This window comes from Sardina pilchardus, chromosome 22 (assembly GCF_963854185.1).
Source record: "Sardina pilchardus chromosome 22, fSarPil1.1, whole genome shotgun sequence".
Classification (NCBI taxonomy): domain Eukaryota; kingdom Metazoa; phylum Chordata; class Actinopteri; order Clupeiformes; family Clupeidae; genus Sardina; species Sardina pilchardus.
Genome location: NC_085015.1, coordinates 28,194,953 through 28,222,915, shown reverse-complemented (window position 1 = coordinate 28,222,915; position 27,963 = coordinate 28,194,953). Strand labels below are relative to the sequence as shown.

Below are 27,963 nucleotides of genomic sequence, written 5' to 3'. Positions count from 1 at the left end.
GTTAAATATATTAGGCATACACCGATTTCGGAACATCCCCGGGCATTTAGCAAAGTGCACAATGCAGTATTTTTATGAGACGTCATCCTCCTAAGGGTGTGGCCAGTCACTGAAAGCGACCAGGGATGCCGAACGTCCTCAGAACCAGGATGTTTGCATCATCATGGGAAAACTCTCCTTACTCCTTAAGAGGGCGATAGAGAGTCATATTCACACATGGCTGTAATATTTTTAAAAGAGCATACAATACCAGTTACCATGTCATTAACTTATCACATAATATCATTTTTGTTTACCCTTCCAAATATACAGTAATATGGTATCTATATGTCATTGACTGAAATATTGAATGCATCAGAAACATGCAGGGAAATAATGACAATATGTCAAGGCAAGGCTACAGTAGGCTACGTGTACTATTGGCTAAAAATAAAGATTAATGTGACCAAAGGAATCTGACTGAACCACAGAGACATTTCCCTCTTGATTGTTTTGTTGTTGTTGTTGTTGTTGTTGTTGTTGTGATCCTACGTGTGGAACTGGAAACCTCACAGGAGGTGAAGGCCATGAGGGCCATGGGATTGTGCGTCCAGGTCGCCAGTCACACAGGAAAATGCAGGTGATGGAGCAGACATGGAGGGAGAGGGAGGGAGTAGATGACAATGCTAATACACTGCACATATTTATATTTAATTTGTATTACTCTTAGCCACCGTCTGCAACCAACTGTATACTACTGTGTCTACACTGGACTATATTTATTGCCCTCCTGTCTATGTACCACCTGTCAATACTTTCTATATCACATTGAACATTTAAAGTTTTGCACCTCTGGTTAGATGCTTAATGCATTTAGTTGTTTTTGTACTTGTGCCCTGCACAATGACAATACAGCTGAATCTAATCTAATCTAAAAAAAAAATATTTGGTAGTGTGTGATATCTATCAATCAGTTAACATGCCCACCTTATTTCATCTAATGAATAATATTTTTGTATAGAAAAATGTTGAATGTCAACATAGTAGGCCAGACTTTATAACAGAATATTCCCAGGAAAAGCCAAATCCTTAGGACTTCCATTTATTGATAAATATGAGCATTTTCTAGTAGGCTAATTGCGAACAAACACATTCATATTGTAATTGTTTTTATCATAGCATATGCATCACACCATATAGTGTCCTAATTCCTGAATGGATATGTCTTCCTATCTGGCGCGCCTCTGCATGACAGCGCCTTATTTGGACCAGTCATATCAAAGGTTTCTATAGGACAGCTGCTTGGTACGTCACTATTTATGAGCCAGATTTTTTTATAGGCTAGTCGAACAACAGTAACATAACGTTCTACTTGTGTCATGTGAAAAGCCATGCTTTCTGCGTGATAAAGACACGAATTTATTTTGTCTGACATCGAAACAGGATACGCTACAAATCGCAATATTAGACTAAACTCGTCACATGTTTATGATAAATCCTCGTAGGATCACAGAATTCCTGGCTTCAAACAATCGATTCTAAACACACCAGTTGGTCTGAGGAACAGGGAACATTGTTGCCAAAATATGACGACAGAGAAGCAAAATATTACTGATGAAAATTTACAAGGTAAGTGAGAGGGTGTCACAAAATAACGTCTATGACATGTAAACATACTGCTCATAGATATTGGCGATTGTAGGCTACTCTGGCTGCGAAATTGACATGCACCCAGTGTTAAGCGAATTGAATTAGCAGGCTACTTTCGACATTTCATAACGCCTGTATAATATATGTATTATGGTAGGCTATACGTTATAACATGGTGAAAAGCGTGTAAAAGGTGTCGTCTTTGTTTGGCAAGGTGGCGCACGTGACTGTTTGCTTTGGCTGTGCCACGGACGGTGAACGTGTCACTGGAATATAGGCTATTCGCGTTCACAAAGTGTTACTATTTTCATAGTAATGTATCATTAACAACGACATACAGGCCATGGACTGTTAACATGGAACTGTCGTCTGTCTTATTATGAAAGCAAGCCAGGCCTGTGTAACAATACAGCCTCAAGAAGACTATCAGGCTAGCAGCTTGTCAACAAAGCAGTTGCGCCATCGCTGTCACTGTGTTGTAGGCTACATAACAGGGCACATGTTGTTGTAAAAATATCTTGTTAGTTGATTAGTTTGGAACGGCACCTGTCATTGTGTTGTTGTGTTCCTTCAATAGAGCATTGCTCAATGCAGTTATCATAAGATACAGGCTTAAAAAAAAAATCCCACTTTCTCTTCAAGTAGTATGTTCCCGTGACGTAAGCAGTGGGAGGGGGCTGCGTTCCTCCTGTGATGATTGGATGATTGGAGGGCCAGGGAGAGAGAAAAAAAATCCTGGTGTTGTGGTAGATGCAGGAAGCTGGCCTGATGCTATTTATAGAGCAGCACATGTCATGTGTTTCATAATGGCTACTTCATTTGTGCTGTTTCATCATGCCCGGACATGCCAATAGGTGATACTGACATTTGTCACCATATTGTCCCTATCCCAAATCCAAGGCTCCTGGGTGGAGCTTCACTTCAATAATGGCGGCATTGCAGCCCCTCCAGCCCCGAGTGGAGGGGAAGAGCAGCAGCTCCCAGGCCCTGCTGCTGCCAGTGGGGACATGGAGAAAATGCTGCTGGAGGCTCAGCACGAGTCGGGCAGAAGCAGCTCCAGGGGAAGCCTACCCTGTGACAGGTGCCTGCCTTCATGTCAAAAGCACTGTCTTTCATCAGTGTCTTACAAAACAGTAGATCAGTTTAGGCGTGGTCTCTTCACTTTTATAGAGATGACAAGTGTATTTTCTTTTTTTTGTGTCAGGAATTTGTGACTAACCCAAAGAACATACCTTTTTTGACGTTTACATTTCACTTTTCCAGTCCTCCAAGGTCACAGACACCTTTGCACCTGCGCAGGGGTTCCGACGTGAACAGCTCTGGAGGCAAAAATAGCTCACAGGTTTGTTTCTGTCATATTTGTACCGACATCATACAGTACTGCACTGACTGATTTTACCCATTTTCTAAATATCTTTTTAAATATCTGTCTAATACCATTGACAGTTTTTCATCTTTGAGAGTGTTCCGGGATTTAAATATTTTTATTTTTGAATAGCAAAAAGAAAATGTTGCAAGAATCATCAAATAGATAGAGACCTCCTACCGAGTAAGATGCCACAACACCCAGAAACACTATGGGTCCTAACTCAAATGATGGGCAGAGTGCAAATTCAGCCCATGAGCACAGTTTTCATACGTGAACTAAAACTACCGTGTGACGAGCTGACCAAATAAATGTTTGTGCATGGTATTAAATTAGCCAATAGAGCTTGCCTCATTATCAAATTAGCTTTAGTTAGACTGCACTTGGCCTAACATTTAAATTAGGGCCTATGAATGTCCTACCTATCATAATAGCGTTGTCTTTTCTGCTAGATGAACAGCATTTTAGATTTGATTCTTTTATTGAAACTTGATCACTAAACAGTCATTTCAACTATTCATGTCTTATTTAAATGTCATCCACTGTGGCTTGTCCCTCTGTTTTTCTTAACAATGATGAAATATAGGGTTTATAATGTAGAAGGTGTGTGTTATGCAGTCTGACCAGGGCGAGACATTATTGTCCTCTTCATGGAATTCCATTTTCATTTCAGTCTGAGGAGGACTTCCTTGAGAGACGACGAGAGGTGGAGAACCTTATGAAGAAAAACGCAGACTGGATCTGGGACTGGTCAAGTCGACCAGAAAACATTCCGCCCAAGTTAGTACAGTGAACTGGCACAGTGCCTGCTAAAGTTGACTAAAAAGAGGAATATAAAAGCATCTTTTGGAAATTGATCGTAATGCCTTAATTAAAAAAATGAGGTAAATGAGGAATTGAGTGCCTTTTAAGGACACCAATTTTCTTTGTGAATGAAGAATGCAACCCCTAAATAAATTGTAAATCGTAAATAAATAAATGTTCTTTCTTTAAATGTTGAATTCCCATAGAGGCAGGCAGATTTTTATTTTAAAAGGCCAGCTATTTAATGGATCCAGGACTATGCATCCTGATAAAATTCCCTTGGCCTTTGCAATTAAAATAGCCCACATCATGACATACCCTTCACCATACCTAGATTGGTATGGTGTTTTTTTTAGTTAGCCTACAGTATGAGCCTGTTTCATCCTCATTGAGCTCAATGCAAATCAAACCAGCTAATAGGAATTTAACATAGGGGGGCAAATACTTATGCCCCCTGTATTTTAAAGAAGAACATTTATTTATTTACGATACATTCTTTAAGATTAAGATCGGTTTCCAAAAGATTTTTTATTCCTCTTTTTAGTCAACTTTAGGAAGGGGGCAAATACTTTTTCACAACACTGTATAACTGAAAGTAGGGACAACATCTGTTGTTTAAAAATAAATTAAAAGGGTAATGCCGAAGTGTTGCTGAGTGAACCAGTCTGTTGAACCTAAAGTTTCTTTCGTAACTAAGTTTCTGAGCTTTGTAACATTGCAGCTTTTAACCGTTTAAAACCATGGGGATTTCTCTTCTTTGCTTCTGCCTTTCCTGTGATCATTTCCAGCATCCTGTAAAGACCTCTTGCCTTTTTTTGTTGAACTCAGGGAATTCTTGCTGAAGCACCCAAAGCGCTCGTCTGCCCTCAGTATAAGGAACACCAGCATGATGAAGAAAGGGGGCATATTCTCTGCAGAGTTCCTCAAGGTGTTTCTGCCTTCGCTGTTGGTCTCGCACATTCTCGCTATAGGCTTGGGGTGAGTTGAGATGCTAGGACATTTTCTTTTAGGACTGTGACTGTTTTATGCCCTCTAAATTGATGATATGTTTCCAATTCAGTGTGGTGTCTCTGATCATGATAGAAGTCACCTCCGAACACCTCTCCTGTAGAGTCAACATTTTCATCACATATTCTTTTTTATGATTATTTACCATTCATATCTGTGTATTTTTTTCTATGCGTGGGTTGATCTCTGTGTACACAGTAGTGTTTTTATTAGCGGAACGATCCACAGACCATGGGAAAATTCTGGGCCTCTGAAACTCCATTGTGTCTCAAGAGGCTGTATGTGAAAATCTTGCTTATCTGATGTGTGTGGTCCATTCAAACAGTCATTGTAGTCAGATCAAAGACGAGATCGTGACCTGCATTTTTAAAAAGTCTGGGATTTGGCCTCTGCTTTGCCCCTCTGATGCTTCACGATGAGCAGAATTCCAAAATTGATCTCATGTCAGCATTACTATTCTGAGGTGCAGCGTCAAGTCGGTCCGCAGTTAGCCGTGCTATTTCTGACCCCCACATACTGTACAGCTTTATCTACGTGCCTGAATGCACACACGACTGCTGTGCGAGGGAGTGACATAACCTTAGCGCCCCGGCAAAATCAGTCAGAGTTCACCCAGCTTCACGGGCAAGTCAGTGGAAAAAAAGTGCATGGTGTGCAGACATTTTTCTTGTTTTCCGTGGTCTAAGCCAGATAGCCTGAAGACCTTGAGAGGGGAAAAAAATGACTGCTTTGACTGGGCGATTGGTTTACTGCTGTTTCCTTTTAATCTCTTTCCTCTCTCTCAAGGGTGTATATCGGAAGACGGCTCACTTCTCCTACCAGCACCTTCTGAAGCAGACAAAAGCAGGAACCTATCCATGGCTGCTGCCCTTAAAAACCACTCGCTCACTCACTCTCTCGCCGCCACCACCACCACCGCTCCTTAGCACCGATCAATGCTTTTGTAGATGCAGATAGGGTGTCATGTGACCTGCACCCCTCCCCCTCCCCCCCTGCCCCTCGGGGGCCTGCCGGGGCTGCCTGTGTGTCCCTTCCTCCCTCATCTCCCCTGTGAATTCGACTAGCTTACCCCCGCTGGTTCCCAGAACTGCTTTAAAGAAATCTCCCAGAATTCCACTATTGCACAAAAAGGGTTTCTTTGGAAGAGCTTGGGGAGAGCATATCAGAATGCAGTGCAGAGTTTAGAGTATAGTCAAACATTAGGCTGGGCTTCAATCATACCACATGGTCTTGTTCTTAGACACAAATATAGGTATCAGGCTTAGCTTAACTGATGTAAAAGCTGACATTAATAATATGTATTAAGGGAACAGCATGTTGGACTTGGTGATGGATCTGAAAATAGCAGTGATAGCGGAAGTGTTGTTACCATGACTGGATATAGAATGTGCTGATGCAAAAAAGGTGGTTACATTTAGTTACACGGTGATGTACAGGTAACATACTTTGAGAATAGTATAATATCAGATCCAAAAATTCCACACGATGGTAGATTGTAGTGAGAAGTCACAAGCAACAAAGTCTCATGAACATCACTGAATCATATCACCTCTCTAAAGAATAGGCCTGATGAATAATTTAAAGATGGTTCTATTTATATGGATCTGCTCAGGGCTTCATGGTGGTTTGGTCACATTGTGGATTGTATTTAGTCATCTAGCGTTCAATTGTGACATTTACCCCTTAATCAAATCGGTAAATAGGGTTGATGCAGAAAACTGATTGCCTGAATCAAGACCTTTTCTTCCATTGGCAGGTAAATGGTACTACAAATTCAGATTGTTTATTTAGAGAACACCCTCTGTGTACAGTGTTTGATTAAAAACTGGTTGGTATTTCAAGAGATAGTTATACTATTTGAAATTCAAAATCTACCAGAAATATATTCTAATTTTCCTGTTGATGCATCTGAGCAAGGAAAGATGGTTGCTTTTTTTTGTTTGGGAATTGATTGCCTTACTTTACTGTTCACGACCATTTCTTTGCAATCTGTGATAAATAGGAACCAGACTACAGGTATTATTATGACTGTTAAATGTTCAAGAGAACCCAAAGGGAACTTGCCTTGAGGACTGTGGCATTTTGTGCGTGTTTTGTTGCGCCTGTCATGATGCTACTACATGTGACAATTTCACAATGGTTTTGTATTGACTGCTAAATGTATAAAGTGCATACGAGTATGAATAAATTCACTTTGTCAATCATAACAAGCTGACATGTCTTCCTCTTAGAGCCCAAGTCAGGGATATTCTAATCTAATGGGCCGAGTCCAGTACATTTCGGTTGTTACCCTGGTCAGTGCAGTATGTTAGATCCCTTTCTAGTTTTACCAAGAAATGTTTTACCTTATTTTAGTTGTGCCCATCACTACTATGTCGTGGACAAAAACCTGACTTAAATTCAATTGAAGAGTACCCTAAATATTGTGGATTGCTTGTGTGCTCCAACTTCGAAATGGTTGCGTGGGTGACTTGTCAACCAAGATAATGATGTTCTCTTTTTACATTATTGGTTGAGAAACTGTATACCTTTGAGGAAATAATTCAGAAAAAGTAACTAGCAAGAAATGACCTAAATCAGGTAAACACAATTAAAATTTATTTAACTTTGGTCAAAAATAATCAAACAAGTGTATACACTTCCACAATGTTAGCATCATCATTATTTAACAAGGAACAAGGTCAATGAGAATACTTAATTCGACCCAAGAGTTCCAAATTTAAGGAGCGTCACAACCAACTATACAACAACTTTGTACTTTTCAACCGTTATTTATTCCATTTCATTTTCTTTATGTGATCCAACACCAGTGTTAAGTGCTGCATGTTGAAACCCAAGCAGCACTTATGTTTTTTTTCCTCTTTCTTTTGAATTGGTGTCATATAATGCTGATTCGACTTCAATAGGCCAGAAGGAATCAAGCGCTTTTGTTTGAGAGGGAGGCACTCCGCACTGAGTTACTGGGCATGTTTCACTCCCGGTCACCCGGGGTTACCGCAGACCATCAGATCTCGCCTGTAGGTGTCCATACACAGAGCCACGTTTAGCAGCAAATACGAGGACAAGCACAGAGAAAGAAACTTAATGCTGGGGATTACGCAAGGACAGGATGGAGGAGGGGGGGTTGGGGGGGCAGTAGGGGTGTGAGAGTATGTGACAAGACCATATATTTGTTAGGGTTACATGTGTATGTTATGAATGTCCCCTTCCCCAATAACGGAGAGGTTTAAGGCTGCAATATCCCTTAAAAAAATACAAGTACTCTATGATCATCCTGGACTTAAAAAAGAAAAAAAAAAAAAGGAAAAAAAAAAAAAATTCAGCGGGATCTAAGAGCGTTGACAGACAATACTGACACTCAAATCAGAGCTAATGATCTCGTTCCCAAAGTGCAGCTGCAGCTTCAAGTAGTACATTACTGAGAATCGAGAATCTCTCCCTAGTAAAGAAAAAGAAAGAAAAAAATAACATGCCTGAAGCAGCCTAGAGGTGTCAGCAGGGTGACGTTTCACATTTTCCACTGTCTCTCCCCATCTACAATGTACATAACATGCAAAACAAACAGAACAAAACATAAAACCATACACACCAGTTCAGAATGTAAAAACGCGTCATCATAATTTTTGTTACTTTTATTAAGTGGTTGACACCAGACGGTGTAGTTATTTAGATACAGTCAGTGAGTAAATGTTACTATGCATGAGAAATGGAGAAGAGAGTAAAACATGAAACAAAACAAAAAATAAAAACAAAACAGGAAAACAAAAACAAACAGAAAAAAAAACAGACAAAAAAGGATCACAACATTAACTGTCCACTGACCATAATGGAGACCTGTTAAGTGCTTCAAAAGTCAACACCAAGGCCTGAGCGGTGGGCCAGAGGAGGAATGTTAATAGGCATTAACAAACAAATGTCATTTCAGAGAGGCCCAGGCATACAGAGGAGAGACTACACATAACTTGGGGGGAAGGGGGCAATTCCAAAATTTCTGTTGGCCGATTGTTTTTTAATATTTAAAAAAGTAGGCTCAAACTCAAATAAATAGATTTAACTTTGGGACAGTTTTCTGCCTCTTCTTGAGTGCTCTCCATCAAATGGGCTTCAACCTGTTTTGGGGTGGAGTGGGGCTGTCTTCTTGAGATCAATGAGACCAGAGTAGAGTGGGGTTGAGAGGAAGGTGGGAGAGGGTTCTGGATTTTGGGACCCCCAGAGAGAAAGGAAAGAAGAAAAGAAAGAGAAAATAAGAAGGAAAGAAGGTAAGAAAGAAAGAAACAGGCGGTCTTTTTTTTTTTAACTCCCTCGGCTACACATGAAAACAAGTGCATCAAATTCTTCATTAGGAGGACAACAAAGGCCATTGTTTCGTGTACAGATTTAACGACTAGGCTTAACTATGCAAAGTACAAGATTTGGGTCCTCAGGTCAGCGCCGGGGGGCGGGGCCTATCTGGAAGGGGATGGTAGGGCGATATTTTCTTTTCTCTTTTAATTTTCTTTCATATTTTTTTTTTATTCCACTCTTATTTTAGTTGATTTTGTCCTGGAATATATACAGGTTGTTGGTGGCGGCCACAGCGATGACGTTCTCCTTGGGGTGCCAAGCGGTGTGCAGGATCTTCTTGTTGAAGTCCAGGCTGTCCACACTGATCTCGTCCTTCTTCCTCTTGCCGCCGGTGCACACCTTCCGGGGCTTCAGAATGGCACGTGGTTTACTGTTCTCCCGGGACGCCTCCAGCGTGATGTCTCTCCGGGTGTTCCTGTCGAACATCCTGAAGAAGTTGTTATAGGAGCCAGTCATGATGGCACTGCAAGAGGGAGAGAGAGAGAAAGAAAGAAAGAGAAAGAGAGAGACAGAGAGAGCATGATGGTGGAGAAGGGAGAAAAAAAAAGTCATTAAAAAAAAAGTCTGCTTATATCTCCACATGATGCTGCCATTCAGTGAGTAGCTGTGTTTAGTATTCCACACGCTCTAGTGCTGACATCAGCCACCTGCCACTTTGCCGTGTGTGCCTCACCTGTCAGAACCATTCCAGCAGCACTCAAACTTGTCAAAGATGCAGTCATTCTCATACAGCGAGCACAGCTTGCTTCGGAGGTATTCGTGAACCTAAGGAGGCACAGCAGAGAAAGTATGGAGACGTCAAAGGCTCAGCCACAAGTAATGACTTGTTTCAGGTGACAGAGGAACCCAGAGGGTGTATGAGACGTTACACGCAATGATGCGTGACTGAGAAGGTCAGAGCAAAGGCTGAGCAGCTGAAGCAGAGGTGAGTGCTGCAGTACCTGGTACGTCTCCACTGGCCTGTTCTCCATGTTGAGGTCCCAAACTTTTACTGAGAGATAGTCCCGGGTCATCATGTAGCGTCCACTGTGACTGAACTTCACATCTGATATTGAGGAGATGATTTCCGAGAAGAAAGACCTGCTGCTGGGGTCCTCTGGCTCCTCAAAAACTGCAGACACGCACACACAAACAAACCAAACAAATGAGAAACACAGCAGGAAAACAACTACAGAAACTGTGTATTTACTCATAAAATAAAAGCATACATGCAATTGTGGTCCAGGCCCTTAGCAATAAACAACAACCTTTATGCATCATGGATCTGTTGCAACACACAGGTCAAATGGCATCTTTCCCTGGCATTTGGTAAGATGGTGCTTTTGACAACAACTGGTTCAGTAATCAAACTGATAATATGAGCTGGCATAGCACGCCACTGTACTGCCAAGCGAGGCACGGCGACTGTTAGATCAATAGCCCTCGTATCTGCAGGCCATTTCAACACTGCCAGAAATGCAGACCCTCTTCTCAGAGCGGTGTCTGAAGGAATGACAGATTTCTATCTCTTTCCCTGGAGCTGACGCCGAGCCAAAAGAGAAAGCTCTAGATTTAATTATGTAAGGGCTGGGATTACGTAACCCCCAACTCAGCTTTGCTGACATAAAACAGAAGGAAGGTACCGAGAAAACAAACAAAGAATTTTGTGGGGTTTGATGCTTTTACCCATTTTCACTCCATTGGCTTTTGTGCCTTTTGTGACTCTGGGCTCAGTTGAGTCCCTAATAGACAGCCTGGAATGGGTAGATTGTGTGTATGTGTGTGTATGTGTGTATGTGTGTGTGTGTGTGTAGGGAGCAGAGAGACACTTACATTTGCTATGTCTATCGCAGAGGGCGGACGCACGCATGTCGCACAGGCGGATCGTGCCCTTGCTACTACTGTACACAAATACATTGCACTGGTGAGGGTGGCACTCGGCTGCAGTGATGACCTCCGTCAACTCCTCCATGTTGGCAGGCTTTATATCTACAATGTCTGAAGGGCAGACGGTCAAGGAACCAAATACAGACAGAGGGAGAGAGAGAGAGAGAGAGCGCAGCAAGCAAACAGGGCAACATGATTTACAGCAGAAAATAGACTGAAGACGACAGGGTAGCAAGATATACATTTTACCACAGTGATACAGTACAAGGCATGCTATATAAACACAGTGAAACCAAATGAAACCAAAATCCCATAGCAAGCTTCCAGACTATGCTGGTTATGAAAGGATACTAAAACTTCTATCTGTGATTTCTAAGTGCCATAGGTTTATTCTTAGGTCATCTGCAGAAAGGTACGTTTCATGATCGCTATTTACTGAAATGGAATTGATGTGATATGTGTGTGCGTTCGCAAATATTCTCCGCGGGCTGGCCTCCACCATGAGGTCCATGGGCATCAAGACTGGCACCTGCACCGCAACAGCACAGACATCAGCCGTCAACATCACCAACGGCATCAACAAGACTGATTACAAAACACACAGCCAGGAGCTGGTGGTGGACAGGAGAGACGCCTACCCGTAGTGATGTGATTCTAAAAGGATCTCGCAGCCGCCCATCTTCGTCTTTAAGGTTGTAGCCCTCTGCTCTTTTGTCCCTTTCACTGATTTTCCATAACTTTATGGTTTTATCTGAAAAAAAGAGACAAGAGCCATTCAGACTTCAAGAGGGATTCATATTTGAACCATTTTATACCATACACGTTGTCAAATGATAGGAATCTTCAGCATCATCAACAGACAATAGGTGATTAGAAATAATATAAGTTACAGTAGCGAACATTGGCTATGGCCCATTTACACTGACCAGTTAATAATGTAACAAATAATGACTGATCAATTGCCAAAAATCCACATAATAAACTGGACAGCAAATCATACATTCAGTTTGAAGAAGTAAACCTTTATAGTCCAACATAATGGTCTTCAGACAGAAAAAGATACTTTTAGATCATTTTTTTAGCGAGCAGTGAGTGTGGGCTGGAATATGAAATGGCAAATGACCCGTAGACAACCTTCGCTCCCATCTGCACCTGTGACGGGGGATGCTGTGCAGTGCTGGAGGTGGTGGCCTCGGTGACTCACCATTTGTAGAAAGCAGAAAGTGAGCAGCATTCTGTTGGGGCAGCCATCTGATTTTGTTGATTTTCTCCTCGATTTCTAAGCTTTTCAAATAGTCAAATTCTGGCTCATGACTCTGGAAAGTGCTGTACACGTTGTATTCGCCTCTGGAAAGTGGTCGATTTTTACTCTGAGGTGAAGAAAAACAAATGCAAAATGAGCAATTACCTACACAGTTTTCAATACATCCATAATAATCCAGCAACTATACTTATAAATAACTCCCAAATGAATGTCTGTTTACAACATGAAGTCTGAAGGGCATCAACATCATCAACTGCCATGGTGGGCTTATACCTTGGATATGGCTAACCTCAGCCCAAAGTCTCTAAAACTACAAAACAGAATCCCAGCTTTCTAAATGCTGTGAAACAAATAGCATGATTAGTAACACTAGGAGCTGGTGCACTCAGCCTCACTATAACAGCACAGCTCTGCAATCTTCATTATATATCAATTTGGATAATGTCAGGGCTTGTTAAATATAATGGTGCTGAATTCTTTTGGGCCAAGTGTTTACTGTCCAAGGGTTTAACATAAGCAAGCGCTTGTTGATCCGGGGCAAGTTAAAGAGCATGTTGGCCAAGCTGGTTGGCCAGTCATCACCGCGAGTCAGCTAAGTTCACATGTGATGCTAAGTGGTTCAAGCTAAGCATGTAAGGCTACTAAAATAAAGAGGGAGCTCATTACAGTGCTCCGTTTCTTTAAAGTGACTTGTCTGAACCAGCAGATACATACAAGGAGCCAGCGCAAATATCATGCACTGGCCCAAGGGGCCAGCGGGGGGGAAATGTTACATTGGACACGTAGTAGCTGGACAAGTGCATGTACTATTCCACAGTGTACTGACCTCCTGTTCCCGCTGAAATATGACAACTCTTCCCCCTTTGTCTCCTGTGGCTAATAGGTCACCCGAGTAGTTGAATTCAACCGTTGAGATAATATCCGCTGCAAAACAGAAAGGTTAGATGAGCGTCCGGTTAGTAAAAGCATGACTCTACATGACAACGTAAATGATGGTCTGTATGAATACATAGCTCTTCATACAGTATATGGATGCGCTTGCATGACTGGTTGTTCCCTCCATCGAGAGCAAACGTTATGAAGGGAGTTCTAAGTGCACCTCATTCCTCACCACTCTGTGGACGAGCTTCATGCTAATGCCTGAACTTGTAAGCAGGTGTTCTCTGACCTACATTAATGCAGAGGGCATCTTTCTGCGAGGAAACATGGAAACAGTCGCTTTCTTTTTTTTTTTTTTTTGTAACTTTATTTGTAGGTTTTCACAGTTCAATTATACAAACAACAACAGAAACATCCCCGATCCCACCCACCCCAGGGTACATACATACATACACATACAATTAAAGAAACAAACAAACAAACAAACAAACAAACAAAAGTCTGCTATCTTAGAGGGAAAAAAAAAAAAAGTAACATTTTGGAAGACACCCTATTAGTTTGTTAGTGAGACAAACTAAACAAACTAGACAAAATAGTGCAATTATACTGCACCCATTGCACCACCAGTCCAGCTGACACGTACGTGTCATCGAAAATCAGGAAAAGGACAGATCATCTGTGAATTCTAGAAAAGGACTCCAAGTATTATGGAATCTATTAGAACATTTACCTCTTGAGTATCTCATTTTTTCTAGGGGTAGAGAGGCAAGGACTTCTTTAACCCAGCAAATGAAAGATGGGGGGTTAGCTGACTTCCATTGTCGCAGGATAAGTCTCCTAGCCAAAAGTGACGCAAATGCGATGGCACGTGATTGGGAATAAGAGATCTGAACCTCCCCAGCTGTGACACCAAAAACCGCAGTGATAGGGTCTGGTGGGATGGGCCTGCCACACATATACGCAAAAGCCTCAAATATGTGGGTCCAAAAATTTGTTAGCGCTGGGCATGACCAGAACATATGCCCAGTGGTAGCTAAGCCATGATGACACCTCAGACAATGCGGGTCCGTGTTTGGGTAGATGGCAGCTAACCGATCCCTAGAAAAATGAAGTCTATGTAGTATCTTAAATTGTATCAGGTGATGTCTAAGGCACAGAGATGAGGTGTGGATGAAGTCTAGGCTACTTTCCCAGGTCTGCGCTGAGAGCTGGACACCAAGGTCCTGTTCCCAGGCGCATCTAGTCTTCTCTGTCGAAGGCATATTAAAATTCAAAATAATGTTGTAAATAAAAGAAATGTTGCCCTTAAGGGTTGGATCACGCCCAAGAATTTTGTCCAGCAAATCGTTGTCAGAAAGATGTGGGAATGGATAGTGTTCTCTGGCAAAGCTGCGGGCCTGTAGATATCTAAAAAAGTGAGCCTGGGGTAGTGTAAAATCCTTACGCAAAGTCTCAAAAGAAATAAAGGTGTTGCTCACAAATAAATTGTTAAAAAACACTATGCCACTATCATACCATAGGCGAAAAACTGAATCCGATTTTGCAGCAGGAAAAATATCATTGTGGATCAAGGGCATAAAACCACTTGTATGGGTTAGCTGGAAGTGTTTCCTGAATTGGCGCCATATTCTGAGTGAGTGTTTTGTGACAGGATTAGAAGGGGAGTAGTTTGATTTTTTGGATAGAGAGATGCAAAGGGTGGGTAACGGTGTAGTAGAGGGACATGTTTCAACTTCCATGGCAACCCACGCAGGGCATTGCCCTGTTCTAAATGATGTTATCCAATAGGGTAATTTGGAGAGATTGGCCGCCCAGTAATAAAACAAGAAGTTGGGAAGTGCAAGTCCTCCAGCTGATTTTGGCATCTCTAAAATAGCCCTTCTTGCTCTAGGAACAGATTTGTGCCAAATAAATGATGAAATATGTGAATTTAGGTCTTTAAAAAAGGAAATAGGAAGAAACAATGGTAGCATTTGAAATACATATAAAAATTGAGGGAGGACTGTCATTTTAATAGTATTGACACGACCTGCTAGGGAGATGGGCAAGGTAGACCACCGCTTCAAATTAACTTTCATCTTCTCAATTAGCTTTTTAAGGTTGGCCTCATACAAATTCTTATAGGAGCGTGTGACCACAATACCAAGGTAGGTAAAGGATTCTCTATCCAGTCTGAATGGACAAGCATTATAATTGAGATTCTGTGCCAAACTGTTAATGGGAAATAGAACACTTTTGGAGAAATTCAACTTGTAGCCAGATATCCTTTTAACATCGTTCAGGAGATGAGTGATATAAGGTAAGGATGCTGTGGGGTTTGAAAGATACAAAAGAAGGTCATCAGCGTAAAGTGAGACCTTATGAGTGAAGCCCCCCCTAACAATGCCAGGAACTCTGTCGTCAGCTCTGAGAGCTATGGCCAGAGGTTCAATCGCTAAATTAAACAAAAAAGGTGACAGACAGCAACCCTGCCTCACTCCACGCTGGAGGGTGAAGAAATTTGAATTTATAAAATTAGTGCGCACGGCTGCCTGCGGGGTACTGTAAATTATGTTCATCCATGTGAGAAATGTTGGGCCAAAACCGAATCTACTAAGCACCTCAAAGAGGTATGACCACTCAATGCGGTCAAAAGCCTTCTCAGCATCTAGGGAGAGTAAAACCTCAGGTGTATCAGAGGAATGATTAGAATGAAGTATGCTGAGAAGACGCCGCATATTGAAAAAGGATTGCCTTCCAGGTATGAAACCTGTTTGATCAGGAGAAATGAGATCAGAAATAGCAGTTTCCAGTCTGCGTGCTAGAATTTTTGTGAGAACTTTGTAGTCATAGCAAAGGAGGCTTATTGGGCGATACCCACTACATTCCAGGGGGTCCTTGTCCTTCTTTAATAAGACTGTTATTACAGCCTGATTCATTGTGTCCGGCATTCTCTTCGTGGATAAAATGTCTGTATATAGAGAACTTAATATAGGTGCCAATTTATTTGAAAAAGCTTTATAAAATTCAATAGATATCCCATCGGGGCCCGCTGCTTTACCGCTTTGTAAAGAGCTGATGGCTTGTGTGATTTCCTGGCATGTTATAGGGGCATCAATAAGTGTTTGTGCTTCTGTACTAATCTGTGGAATGTCAAGTTTATCCAGGAATTTTTGGATCTCCCCAGAATTAGCATTAGCCTCTGATGTATAGATGTCTGCATAAAAATCTTTAAATTGGTCATTGATAGTCTGTGGGTGGGTGGTGGTTTGACCTGGTGCAATACGGATTTCAGGGATGGCGGTCTTAGCAGTTTTCTGACGTAATTGATGAGCGAGGAGTCTGCCTGCCTTGTCACTGTGTTCGTAGTATGTTTGCTTTGATTTAAAAAGGAGTTGTTCTGTGTCTCTAATGGATAAGCAGTCATACTCTGATTGCAGTAGCAGTCGCTCTTTGTGCAGATTAGAATCAGAAGGATCAGAAGCAGCCCTACAGTCCAGGTCTTTTATCTGTTTAGATAATTTAGTAAGTTGTAAATTACGCATAGATCGCAAGTTGGCTGAGTAGGAGATGATTTGTCCTCTTATATACGCTTTAAACGCCTCCCAAATGATGCTATAGGACACATCAGGTGTTGTATTGGTCTCAAAAAAGTAGTCTATTTGACTATTAATGAAATTAGTGAAATCTTTGTCATTTAATAGCAGTGGGTCAAAGCGCCACGTTCTATGTTTAGTGCTACCATTAGGCATATGGAGGTCTAACTGTAGAGGGCAGTGGTCTGATATAATAATACTGTGATATTTGGAATTGCTGACAAAAGAGAGAGACCTATCATCAACAAGAAAATAATCTATTCTTGAATATGACCTATGTACTGGAGAATAAAAAGAATACTGCCTGGCTGTTGGGTTGCAGCTTCTCCAGGGGTCCTGTAGCTTATAATGATTTAGAAATGACAGAAGCACCTCCCCAGACTTGGAGACATTGGTTTGGGTCCCGACCCTGGACCTATCCAAAACCGGATCAAGAACGCAATTGAAATCTCCTCCCAATACTAGATGATGTGAATTGATATCTGGTAACTTGGCTATAAGTCGTGAGAAAAACTGTGGATTGTCCCAGTTTGGACCATATACGTTGGCTAGGACGATGGGAGTACCAAACAATTTCCCTGAGACTATAATGTAGCGTCCATTTGTGTCAGAGATAACTTGGGATGGGACAAAGGGTGTCCCCCTTTTAATCAAAATTGCCACCCCTCTGGCTCTGGCCCCATAGTTAGAGCAGAATATATGATCAACCCAGCCCCTTTCTAATTTAGAACGTTCAGTAGCCAGAAGATGTGTCTCCTGTAAGAAAACTATATCCGGGCCTAAAGATTTTAAATGTGTGAAAACACGGGTACGCTTAATTGGATGGTTCATCCCCTTTATATTCCAGCTGATGAGACGTGTGGCGCAGGGTGCACAGCTACTTTGTGGAGTCATACAATATTTCAAGTGAACACTTGGGTGATCCAATAGTAAACCGTCCCAATGATGAGCAGACAGAAAACATACATTCAAGAAAACATAAAATACACTGTATAAAAGGAAAAAAACAGGTGATTATGTACCCAATACCCCTATGCCGACCTCCCCCTAAACTGGAGATCGCATTAACAACCCCTAAAGAGAGGTAATAGCACATGGCTTTACAGGTAGCCTAACTGCTAAACTATGCAGCCTGCAGGGAATAGGAAATGATAATAAACAGAGGTATCTTTCAGACTAGATATCACATACGTTTTTTTGTTTTTTCGTTTTGTTTTGTTAACAAGAATGGCAAGCTGTCCTATCAGACCATTAACCAGATAGCCAAATAACATCAAATGAAATTATGCAAATCAGTGAGGAGAGCAATTAAACTATTAATAAAATAATAATAATAATAATAATAAAAATATTGCCTAGACAGTCTCACACAATGACTATTGCGGCTTTGGCAGTCTTTTTTTTTTTTTTTTTGGCAATGTAATTAGCTTGGCCTACATTAAGGTCAAGCATATTGTAAAACAATTGTAGAGAAACTCTCAAATCCTCATTGACAGCTATTGTCATATTGATAGGCTAGTCATTGTTGGCTGATTAGCTTTAGATACACATAACGATTGAATGTAGAACAACGAGGGAAAGAAACATCACCTTTACAGTCTCCAAGAATGACAAGTGCAAACACGACAGTCAGTCCTCTTGATGGTGAAGAATGTTCTGAGAAACGTATGCACGGGCAGCTTCAGGATCAGTGAAAAACGATTCGGCCCCCTCGAATGTAATGCGGAGCCGTGCTGGGAAAAGAATTCCAAACTTAACTCCTGGGACATCCTTTAGCATCTGTCTGACGCCGTTAAACGCTGCTCGTGCCTTGGCCACCCGCGCGGTGAAATCCGGGTAGACAGAGATGGTCATGTCGGCAACTTGAATCTTCTGTTTGGACCTTGCAAGACGTAGAATATCGTTGCAGTCCTTGTAATAATGAAGGCGCGCTATGACCGCCCTGGCTGGTCCCCCTTCTCGTGGAACTGGCTGTAGTGATCGGTGCGATCTGTCGACCAGAGGTGCCTTTTCCAGATTGAATGCATCTTTGAGCAAAGTTGAAATCGCTGATGTGGAACAACTGCCAGGTGATTCAGGTATTCCAACGATCCTTACATTATTTCTCCGTGACCTCCCTTCTAAATCCTCACATTTGTTTTGAAGAGTATCAGCCAGCTCTGTCAATCGCTTCACATCTCGTTGCAGTGTAGTAACATCGTCACTACAAGTGGACAAACTGTGTTCTGCGCCAGTTAGCGTGCTACGTAGCTTGGCTAATTCTGAGCTCGTAGTGTTTTTGAATTCCTCCAAACCTGATTTTAGAGCCAGAACTTCCGATTTGAAAAATCCCAGTTCGCTTTCGAGTACAGATCGGACCTCCGTTTTCATTGCACCAACCAGGTCTTCGCGTAGTTCACGTTTAAATCCTTCAAAATCGAAAGGCATAGCTGAAGAGCCTTCAGCCGTTTCGCATGAGGTCTGACTAGCTGAAGAAGGCTTCGACGCAGATATGGTCGTTTGTCTTGTTTTGCCGGGTTTACTCGACATCTTGCACGTCTAACAGTTACACAGAGCAAAGGTGTACTTAGTTGACTTGCTGTTTACAGAGGATACCTCTGAAAATAATAGTTTAACCGTAGTTTCCTGCAGAGCTACACCGACACACGTCTTACTCCATGCTTGCTCAGCAGCGCCCCCCGAAACAGTCGCTTTCTAAAAACAGATCACCTCCAACTGTTTGACGTGACCCTTTCATGGGAATATTGCAAACACTTCCAATATCAAAGCAAAGGCTCCTTATTCAAACTTATTTTAACACACACTTTCAAGATCTAGACCAAGAACGATCAACATTTGTGACCAAGCAAGCACGTCCATTTCCAGTTGAGGAGCAGCAGCGGATCAAATGGACACACACTCTCTCGCTCACACACACAGAAACACCTAAACCTTGCTTTTAAAACCACATCCTCTGAGGACCAGCCAGAGGAGACACAAACAAGCATGACTCATCCTCCCTGAAACTGAGTCAATTAGTAGGATGGGCCTGCGAGTGGTCCCCTGCACGAGGGGGGCTCTGGACACACCACTCCTGGGTGAGATATATTTAGCACACTTCTCGCTAATCATCCTCTCATTGAAAAAGACAGAGCACAGGAGTAGCCTCAGAGGTCAGACTGGGTGGTAAGTTGATACATATCTGGATCTGACAACTGTTGCCAACGCTGTTAAACTGGAAAAACGCTGACCTTTTCTAACGCTAATTACTGCACTAATTCTCATTTAACTAAGCATTTTAAGCGTAGTCTCCCACAGCAGGTCCTTTTCAAATGATATCTGACTGCAGAACGCATGTAGTCTGCCCTCAGTGCCAACCAATACTTCAACCCTGGCAAGTGCAAGGCTTCACTTTACTTTGGGAATGCTATGCCTTTTAAAAACAACACAATAGTCTGTAAAACCAGGGGACATATTCCCTGCACAAAAAGTTAGCCCATATAGAGTGTGTGCATCTTATAGAGATATCAACTGTAGTGGTAGCACATATGCTGGCCTTGACTGCAAAGGTACTGAGGTGCTACAGAAATAGTTGCATCAGAGTTTGTGCATGCCACGGACATAAAAACCAGGGCTGCTGCTTTCATTCATTTCCAAAGTTAAACTACGGAACCTGTACACAGGCCTGATAAGACTGACATATTGACATATTGTCTTTTTAAAAGGGGAAAGGCCTCTTGCCTTATCTTGAACTATTAATCAATGTAAATCACAATAATGCTAGGTACTGTAAATAAACGTCAGCACCTAAACCCCTAATACATCAATATAGTTAATGTGTCAGCTTACATAGTAGGCTATAACTCTTTCTCAGTTACATGACCATAATGTAACAACAAATGTAAAGTCCATCATGCACACAGATGCTCAAAGATTTTGGGGTTCTCCATGTCTTCAGGTTAAATATGTAGGAGACCTTAGCTGCATTCCGCAAAAAATACAGCATTTTGCAGTACAAGAGAGAAAGATGCTGTGAAGTTGGAATACAACAAATCTCTCTCATCAAATGCTTCAGGAGGCGGCCAACCAAAAAGAGCAAAGAACAAGCCGTCAACTGACATACCAACTTCAAATAGAAGATGGCTGACCAGGCTAAGTTGCTGTTTTGTATTGGAGATAGGGTTTCCAACTGATGTTTTCAGCCCATCCCAGCACCATACAGAGACTGACTCTCAATGGCTCTGGTCTATCTAATATTGATTTCCTGCAGCCTACACATTACCCACAAAGTGCAAAAAATAGTCACATGTGGTTTCCGGATTTGGATTTTATTTCATAAACCATCTTGCTGCTACTTATTGCTATTCATTGTAATATTAGAGTATAATCACATCAGCTGTCCACAGATGGCTTCTGTTAATGATGGAATACCCTAATCATAACAAACCATTATACTTACAACAATATATGGACTATCTGAAACTGAGAAAAAAAATAAAAGAATGAATAATAATAATAATAATATCTTTGCATGCATGATCTTTTCTAAATATAGTTAGGCCAAATACAGTAACAACACAGTAAGGCCATGTGTGTCCAAACCACTTGATCCATGCACACAATTGCAAAATCAACTTTATTACATCAAAACTAATCACTTGATTCATACATTACAAAATGACCATTAAACCATAGAATAACAAACAAATTGTGCATCATCGATTACACAAACATAAGTACATACAGTGACCAAACATCTACAGTAGGGAGGCAAGGGATTCCCCTCATTTCTAAAGGCTTCATAGATATAATCTTCAGGAAACCATGCCTGATAATAGCGATGACTACTGCAGGAGACCAGGACTGTTATGTCAGCCACAAGTGTCCCGCTGAAAGGGGTGAAAAGCACAGAGCAGACCACCGGTGCAGAAAGTGAGAGATTATGTGATGACTGCGCTGTATCGGACACTGCATTTTCAGAGGTTCCTACTCATTAACCAGCGCTAACGCCGTCCGACACCTCAGCCCTGTCCGGAGCACTGAAAACAGGCTGGCTGAAAAACAACCGGTTGTGGGGATGGGGGCAGCCCACACCTTCTCAGCGCTGAAAAACAAAAGAGCTGATGTACATGGGTGCAGCAGGAGGAGCACAGTCCATTTAAGTGACTCTGCATAAACAGAGGCTGCCGTCTTATCTAAGATCAGCGCTCCTCGCTTTGGAACAGCCCATGCAGCCGTACGGTGGGAGAACCGTAATAACAAAAATCAATTCCACCCACCCTCCTCCGTATCTCCTGACAAACAACCCCAATCAAATCAAACACATGCTAAAAATGTATGCGCTAACACACTTCAGAAAAGCTACGCCCGATACTAAAGAAAAGAAAACACCAAAGTGTTTTCAGTGCACTACTCAGAAAAACACCAGGGGAAAAACAAAACAAAACCACAATACAGTACAGCACAGCGTTACGACATGGATGCAAGCTTACTAAGCGGAATCCTCCTCCTCCTCCTCCCTCTCCAGAAGGATGCGAGACGCACGTACCCATGCTGGCCCTCGGCGGGAGGCCATTATACCTTGCTTAAAGGCTGCGGCTGTCATCTGCTGGTGCTGCAGGCTGCCGGGGCAGATTTAAGAGCCAGGGAGGAGAGGCTGCGGCTGGGGCTGCGGCGTCTGCAGCTGCGGGGCGAAGCGGCGCGACAACAACGAGCAGCAGCCCTGAGCTGTGGCTTCCCTCATGTTGGAGAGCGAGAGGGGAGGGAGGGCGTGTGTGTGTGTGTGTGTGTGTGTGTGTGTGTGTGTGAGTGTGTGTGTGTGTGCGCGCGTGGGGGGCTGGGTAGGTAGGTGGTGGGGCAGCAGGACCACTGAGAAAGACACCCACTTCTTTCTCTCTCTCCCTCTCTCTCATCCGTTTGCTCTCTGTGTGAGTGTGGCTGTTTCTCCTGTAGTGCCACATTTCACTGGCACTGCCAATGCTATTAATACTGCACTGGCACAGAGTGTGTGTGTGTGTGTGTGTGTGTGTGGGCAGGGGGGGACTGCCTGTGTGCCTACTGGTGGGGAGCAGCATCTGCTCCACTTCATCACAATCTCATCTGCATCCCAAACTCTCATTGCAAGCATCTCATCAAAAACATCGCCTCAACAACACCGTGCTACAATACAACAATTCAAATCCACAAATGAGTAAAAGTACAATGATCTCCTAATGCGGCACACTAACTTTGCTTGGCATCTCTTCAGCCATGCTGGAGTACATTACTGGGGCAACTATCCAGGCGACGTTTAATAAATCTGTGTGGTATGGCTGAAGAGCTTATGTACCCATCGTTGTGTGACAAGCCCACTTATGTGCATCACTGCATCTGTTGAGTTGAAGTAGGTGGAGGGAATTGTTGGCCTACTCCAGCTGAACAATGTGAGGAGAAATGACATGGTGTTCGTCTCCAAGCATTCCTGCTTCATGCAGAACTTGAACTGATGCATTCCTTTAAGAACTCGGAACATTCCGTTTTCCACCTGAAGTTATGCACATTTAAACTAGAACTAAAACATATGGAGTGCCACAAGTGCTTTATGGTCATGTGGATAGTGTAAATTACAAGTGTCATAGTTTTGGGCAGAAAAACATTCCATATTTGAATGAATCAGAATAGCTATTCAGCCAGTGTCATGAGATGTCATGAACATGACAGAGGGCATCTTGATCAAGATCAAACCAGGTTATGATTAACTACATATTACATGTAACCATGACGTGTGAACCACATAATACCTTTCCAAGCCAATATCACCACTATACATTCAAAAACGAAGACCTTGCTATTGAACACTCAAAAGGTACCAGTTCAAAATCCTGAAATGATCAGCAAAAAGATATTGCGTACGCGATGAACAGTCATTTGTGTCCATTCAGTGAACCATTTGCAGATGTGCAAACATATTGATGGGCAGACATTAGGTCGTGACATTCGTGATTTATCACGGCAGCTCAGACTACACACAGCTCAGGCACACAGCAGAGCATATTGCATCAATCAAAGCACTTGATTAACACTCCTCTCACCAACATAATCAGGGATCTGTTCTAGGATAAGTAGCGAAGATCCACCATGTTAATGTCAGCAATCGTCAAACGTCAAACGTCAAAGAGGAGCGAAGAGACAGCCACTTGCTCATGTTCTCCGGCACTCAGTCAGTTATGATGGCAGCACGTTCAGCTCCATCGCCACTCCACATCCGCACATATCCGATTCAGGAAGGGAGAACATTCATAGGCCCGCGAACGAAGCCGTTCTTACAATGTAAATGATAACCACTCAAGCCTCACATAGCTTGCCAGCTATCAATTCTAAAATCTTGACGCATCACACACACATCATAAGTTCCTAGTACCTAACTAGCTCAACGACTTATTGAAGATAACTCACTAGCAAAGCTGAGATAAAATAAGAGCCACTGAGCAGACTTCGGCATATCAGCCTGAGTAAATTGGCTAGCTAGCTACCCCGAGCATCTCAGGAAGATGTGGTTAGCTGTGAGCTAACGTTTACTTGCTAGCTAGCAAGATTACGCTCTAGACCGTGGAGAAGATCTATGCAGTACCTACTAGCCAATGAGTTAGCCAGCTAGCTGCTCCATGATGGCAAAGCAAGTGGCATCGATAGCTAACGTTAGCTAGCTAATAAACACAGACATGTTCATCAGTGCACCACAAGCATCAATAAACGTTTCGGTCGAGGCATCCCCTAAGGTAATGAAAGACTCGTGTAAAAGTCCTGAATGGAAAATATCGGACATGAAGCAAATAGCTCGTAATTAACGTTAACTTACCTTCCGCCACATCCTCGTCTATCGCTCCTTTCACTTGAGAGAAACACCACTGGAAATCGTTCCCTCCTCCGACACCTTGAAACCAACACAAGACTTAACTTTAAGACTCGTTCAGGCTACACTTAACAGTGGATAAAACACTTCAATGAACTTGCATCTATGCCAAACATGTTGGTTTATGGTCTCGTGAGCTTGAGGTTTGATATAATGTGGAGTCACTTTGCTAGCTAGCTAACTTGTTAGCTGCTAATGAACTTGCAGTGCTGGTAGGCCGCCCTGGTATGTGAGAAGACAGAACTGGGCCCCCGCCTACAAAGTTTGCAACCTTACCTGCCATTGCTTCGTTCTGCAGCAAAACTGGCGTCAATGGGGGTTATTCCGAACCTTATTATAGTAATTTCGTGAGGATTACAGGGTTACTGATACAGAAGAAAAGTGATTAGTCTAGAGAATCAGAGCAACCAGAATTGCCCGTGATTTTATTTCTTTTCAAGATGGCGCACATCGCCAGTCGACATGATACAGTGACGTCACTTAATAGACACTTTTCTAAAGGCTGCCTCTGCTCATTCTTCATTCTGTTCATTCCCAGGATAGAGAAATGAAATCCCGCCTCCTTAGCGGACCTTTGCATTGGTCATGATTGATTAAACAGAATGATGTAAAACACAACGATGTATACCAAGCCATAGCAATAGCCTCTGAGTTTAATTTCTAACGTGCTATTAAATAACACAGCAATAAACTTGACTTGAGCGCTTAGGCGAGACTCTAGATGTTAAACTACATTTCCCGGCAGACTTTTCGTCTTTTATAGTCGCATAGGCTCGCGTCACAGTCACAGACTAGTAGGTGGTGTCCAGCTGGTTGTAGCGCGCTGCTTTCAAGGTTGGAAATGCATGCAAACGATTTTGCAGGTGAGATATAACAATAAGCGAGACATTCATTCCACTGAATTGAGCTAAAAGCCACGATGTCTGAAGAAAACGTGGGTAGGCCTTATATACAGTAGACTTTATATTTATAACCAAACAACAAACGCTTGGTAACTAAAACAAATCAATTAAAGATGGAGCCAGGATAATGCTAACAGTGAACGATTTATAACAAACGCTATAGCTAACTAAAACAAATCATAGCAATTAAACCAACCATTAAAGCGACAGTCAGTTACTGTGAGGGTAAAGATAAACAGTGAGTTAAAACACAAGTTTTCCCAAACACCTAAGCAAGTCAGATCTAGGCCTATCTGAGTGGTTCCTTTGAGTGAGTCAGTCAGTCCTGCAACCACCCAACATGTGTTTTCATGTGGTGAATTTCAGTGCTACATAGGCCAACATCCTTTATTCTTTCCCCTAAATTATTATCATTAGGTAGCCTGACAAGACGTGCGTGTAGATTTCTAGGCTAATCATTAGGCATATTCTTAAATAATTCTAGGCTACATCTTTAGGCTATCATAGCCCCTCGCAGATAGGCGGGTTAGGCTATAGCCTACTGTTACCCACTGTTGTTTATTGACAAGGCGACACGTGTAGGGTAGATAGCTGCCAACATTTAGCCTTGCTGTCTGATTGGAATAGCCTACTTCCTGAATAATAGTCCACTGTATAAGATCATTTTTGGTCAAATTTTATTAAGCTTTATTTATCAACATTCTTAAGCAATGAAAATTAAGCAGGGCATTTCCCCCTCTCAAAGAGTGCCCCCTACAGGACAAGACATGACATGATAATCAGTTTGGCTTAGTTCTAAAGAGTTTTTTGTTTAATTAAATAAAGTGGTATGTGGATGTTTGCTGACTGTATCCCCTTAGAGTTGTCTCCTCTCTGTGTGTCCCTTCAACATATCCCAATACACTTATTCAAGGGATTCACTCAAATTGGGAAATACGTCATATTTGCAAAATCTTACATTTAGATGGAAAACCAAAATGAAAGCATCACATATAAGACAGAAAACACATAACATAATGTGCACGTTTTTATTATAGTTTTGGACATAGGCCCACTTTATTAACAATCAGTCTCCTGGTCTGAGATTATCTATCAGAAACAAAATTCTCAAGCTATTTAAAATGTATCACATGGTGCAAAGGTGTAGGGGTAACCAGTAGTCGAGTTGTTAAAAAATGGCAGGGGGGATGGTGGATTTTAAAATGCACATCTGGGTATTAGTCTTGTGGGGGGTATGGGGGTCCTCCCCCAGAAAATTTAAATTTTTTAAGATGCAATATCCTGTATTCTAGTCCATTTAAAGCGTGACCTGCTGGACATTGGCAAATCCTACATTTCTTCCAATTCATGTACATTTTATGTGTCACTAACATTTTAGATCATGTCTACGTCGAATTGCTAAAATTGATCCCAGTTCAGAGTAACATTATCACATATCTATCAGATCTGAATTAGTGAACCAGACATCAATTTTAATGCATTCAACGATGACTTGTTATAACTAGAGAAAGTAATTCCAGGGAATTACGAGTGCATGAAAATGCAAACATTTCTGCTTAGGACGCACAGGAAACAGAGAGAGAGGGAGAGAGAGTTCTAGCATACATACAGACGGCATCTCGTCATACTCGTGGTTCCCACCCCCAGTTACCGTGGTTACCATGGCTGAAACATCCCCGTGGGGGAAAACATTTGTTTCCACTGCATGCAATCTAATGGAGGTGGACGGTGTGAGTACAGAAAACACCTTTAAAAAGATGAAATATTTTAACAAAGATCAATAAACGGCTAAACCACGTTTGGACTGATAGTTATCTCTGTATCACCGAGGTTAAGAGTACCATTAAGTTCCCTCATTTTGGTAATTCCAGTTAAAGGTATACTATGCAACGTTTTTCAGTTAATCAATTCGTTCCATACTGTTATATATGATTAAATGAGTCATTACCGGTCGAACAGTGTTTTTTCTGGCTGCTCTAGTGGTCTGTAGCGGTAAAACCACACTTGCAACTTCAGGAGACACCGGGCACGCACCCATGCTCTACTCCAGGAAGTGTCATGTAAAGTCTCATGAAAAGGCATGGCAGACTGACCGATTGAGGAGTTTTGTCAAATATACACGCTAAAGCTGTAGGGGAAGCTCTGCAGAGAAATATGCAAGCATAAAACGAGCGAAAATGAAAAGTGAAAGCGAAACCGGCGATGAAATCGCCAATCCTGCATAGTATACCTTTAAATAGCCAGAACTGTCTCGAGTACACCCATTGTAGAACTGTTGACAATGGCCGGACTGAGTAGCTCGGTTTAGCAAGCTAAGTCGTATGGCTTAACACCACATACACATAAGTTGCATCTAAATGTATTCTCACATTAATGTACATTTCCTACAATGTCCGTGGGAATAGTTTTAATACGTAATGTGTACGTTGGTTATGTTAAACTGATGATATTAAAGT

General features: G+C 42.1%; 3 protein-coding genes across 7 annotated transcripts in view; 1 reads left to right on the top strand and 2 right to left on the bottom strand.

The window, feature by feature from the left end:
• Positions 1-243, bottom strand: part of jakmip3 (Janus kinase and microtubule interacting protein 3) — a 35,414-nt gene extending 35,171 nt beyond the window's left edge. For all 5 annotated transcript variants that reach the window (XM_062526766.1, XM_062526768.1, XM_062526767.1 and 2 more), the window contains exon 1: positions 21-243. The gene's annotated coding sequence lies outside the window, so the exon portion shown is untranslated. The remainder of the gene's footprint in view (positions 1-20) is intronic.
• A 1,054-nt stretch (positions 244-1,297) lies between these two features.
• Positions 1,298-7,017, top strand: bnip3 (BCL2 interacting protein 3). The gene is made up of 6 exons (XM_062526772.1): positions 1,298-1,608; positions 2,530-2,710; positions 2,893-2,971; positions 3,669-3,775; positions 4,628-4,777; positions 5,594-7,017. The coding sequence occupies exons 1-6, from the start codon at positions 1,566-1,568 to the stop codon at positions 5,637-5,639; spliced, it is 606 nt and encodes a 201-aa protein (XP_062382756.1). The 5' UTR covers positions 1,298-1,565; the 3' UTR covers positions 5,640-7,017.
• A 366-nt stretch (positions 7,018-7,383) lies between these two features.
• Positions 7,384-25,059, bottom strand: ppp2r2d (protein phosphatase 2, regulatory subunit B, delta). The gene is made up of 10 exons (XM_062526771.1): positions 24,882-25,059; positions 24,552-24,626; positions 13,108-13,205; positions 12,222-12,387; positions 11,656-11,768; positions 11,369-11,546; positions 10,964-11,128; positions 10,093-10,262; positions 9,825-9,916; positions 7,384-9,614 (listed from the first exon to the last, which is right to left on the bottom strand). The coding sequence occupies exons 1-10, from the start codon at positions 24,886-24,888 to the stop codon at positions 9,335-9,337; spliced, it is 1,344 nt and encodes a 447-aa protein (XP_062382755.1). The 5' UTR covers positions 24,889-25,059; the 3' UTR covers positions 7,384-9,334.
• Between the last annotated feature and the right edge of the window lie 2,904 nt (positions 25,060-27,963).

What these genes read in the sequence shown, in the direction of transcription:
- bnip3 (XM_062526772.1), top strand. Translation starts at nt 1,566, where the DNA reads ATGACGACAGAGAAGCAAAATATTACTGATGAAAATTTACAAG. An exon ending in GAGGCAAAAATAGCTCACAG is followed by an intron (nt 2,972 to 3,668) that starts GTTTGTTTCTGT and finishes TTTTCATTTCAG; the next exon opens with TCTGAGGAGGACTTCCTTGA. An exon ending in CCAGAAAACATTCCGCCCAA is followed by an intron (nt 3,776 to 4,627) that starts GTTAGTACAGTG and finishes TGTTGAACTCAG; the next exon opens with GGAATTCTTGCTGAAGCACC.
- ppp2r2d (XM_062526771.1), bottom strand. An exon ending in GGCCAGTGGAGACGTACCAG is followed by an intron (nt 9,917 to 10,092) that starts GTACTGCAGCAC and finishes GTGCCTCCTTAG; the next exon opens with GTTCACGAATACCTCCGAAG. An exon ending in TGCTGGAATGGTTCTGACAG is followed by an intron (nt 9,615 to 9,824) that starts GTGAGGCACACA and finishes TCCCTCTTGCAG; the next exon opens with TGCCATCATGACTGGCTCCT.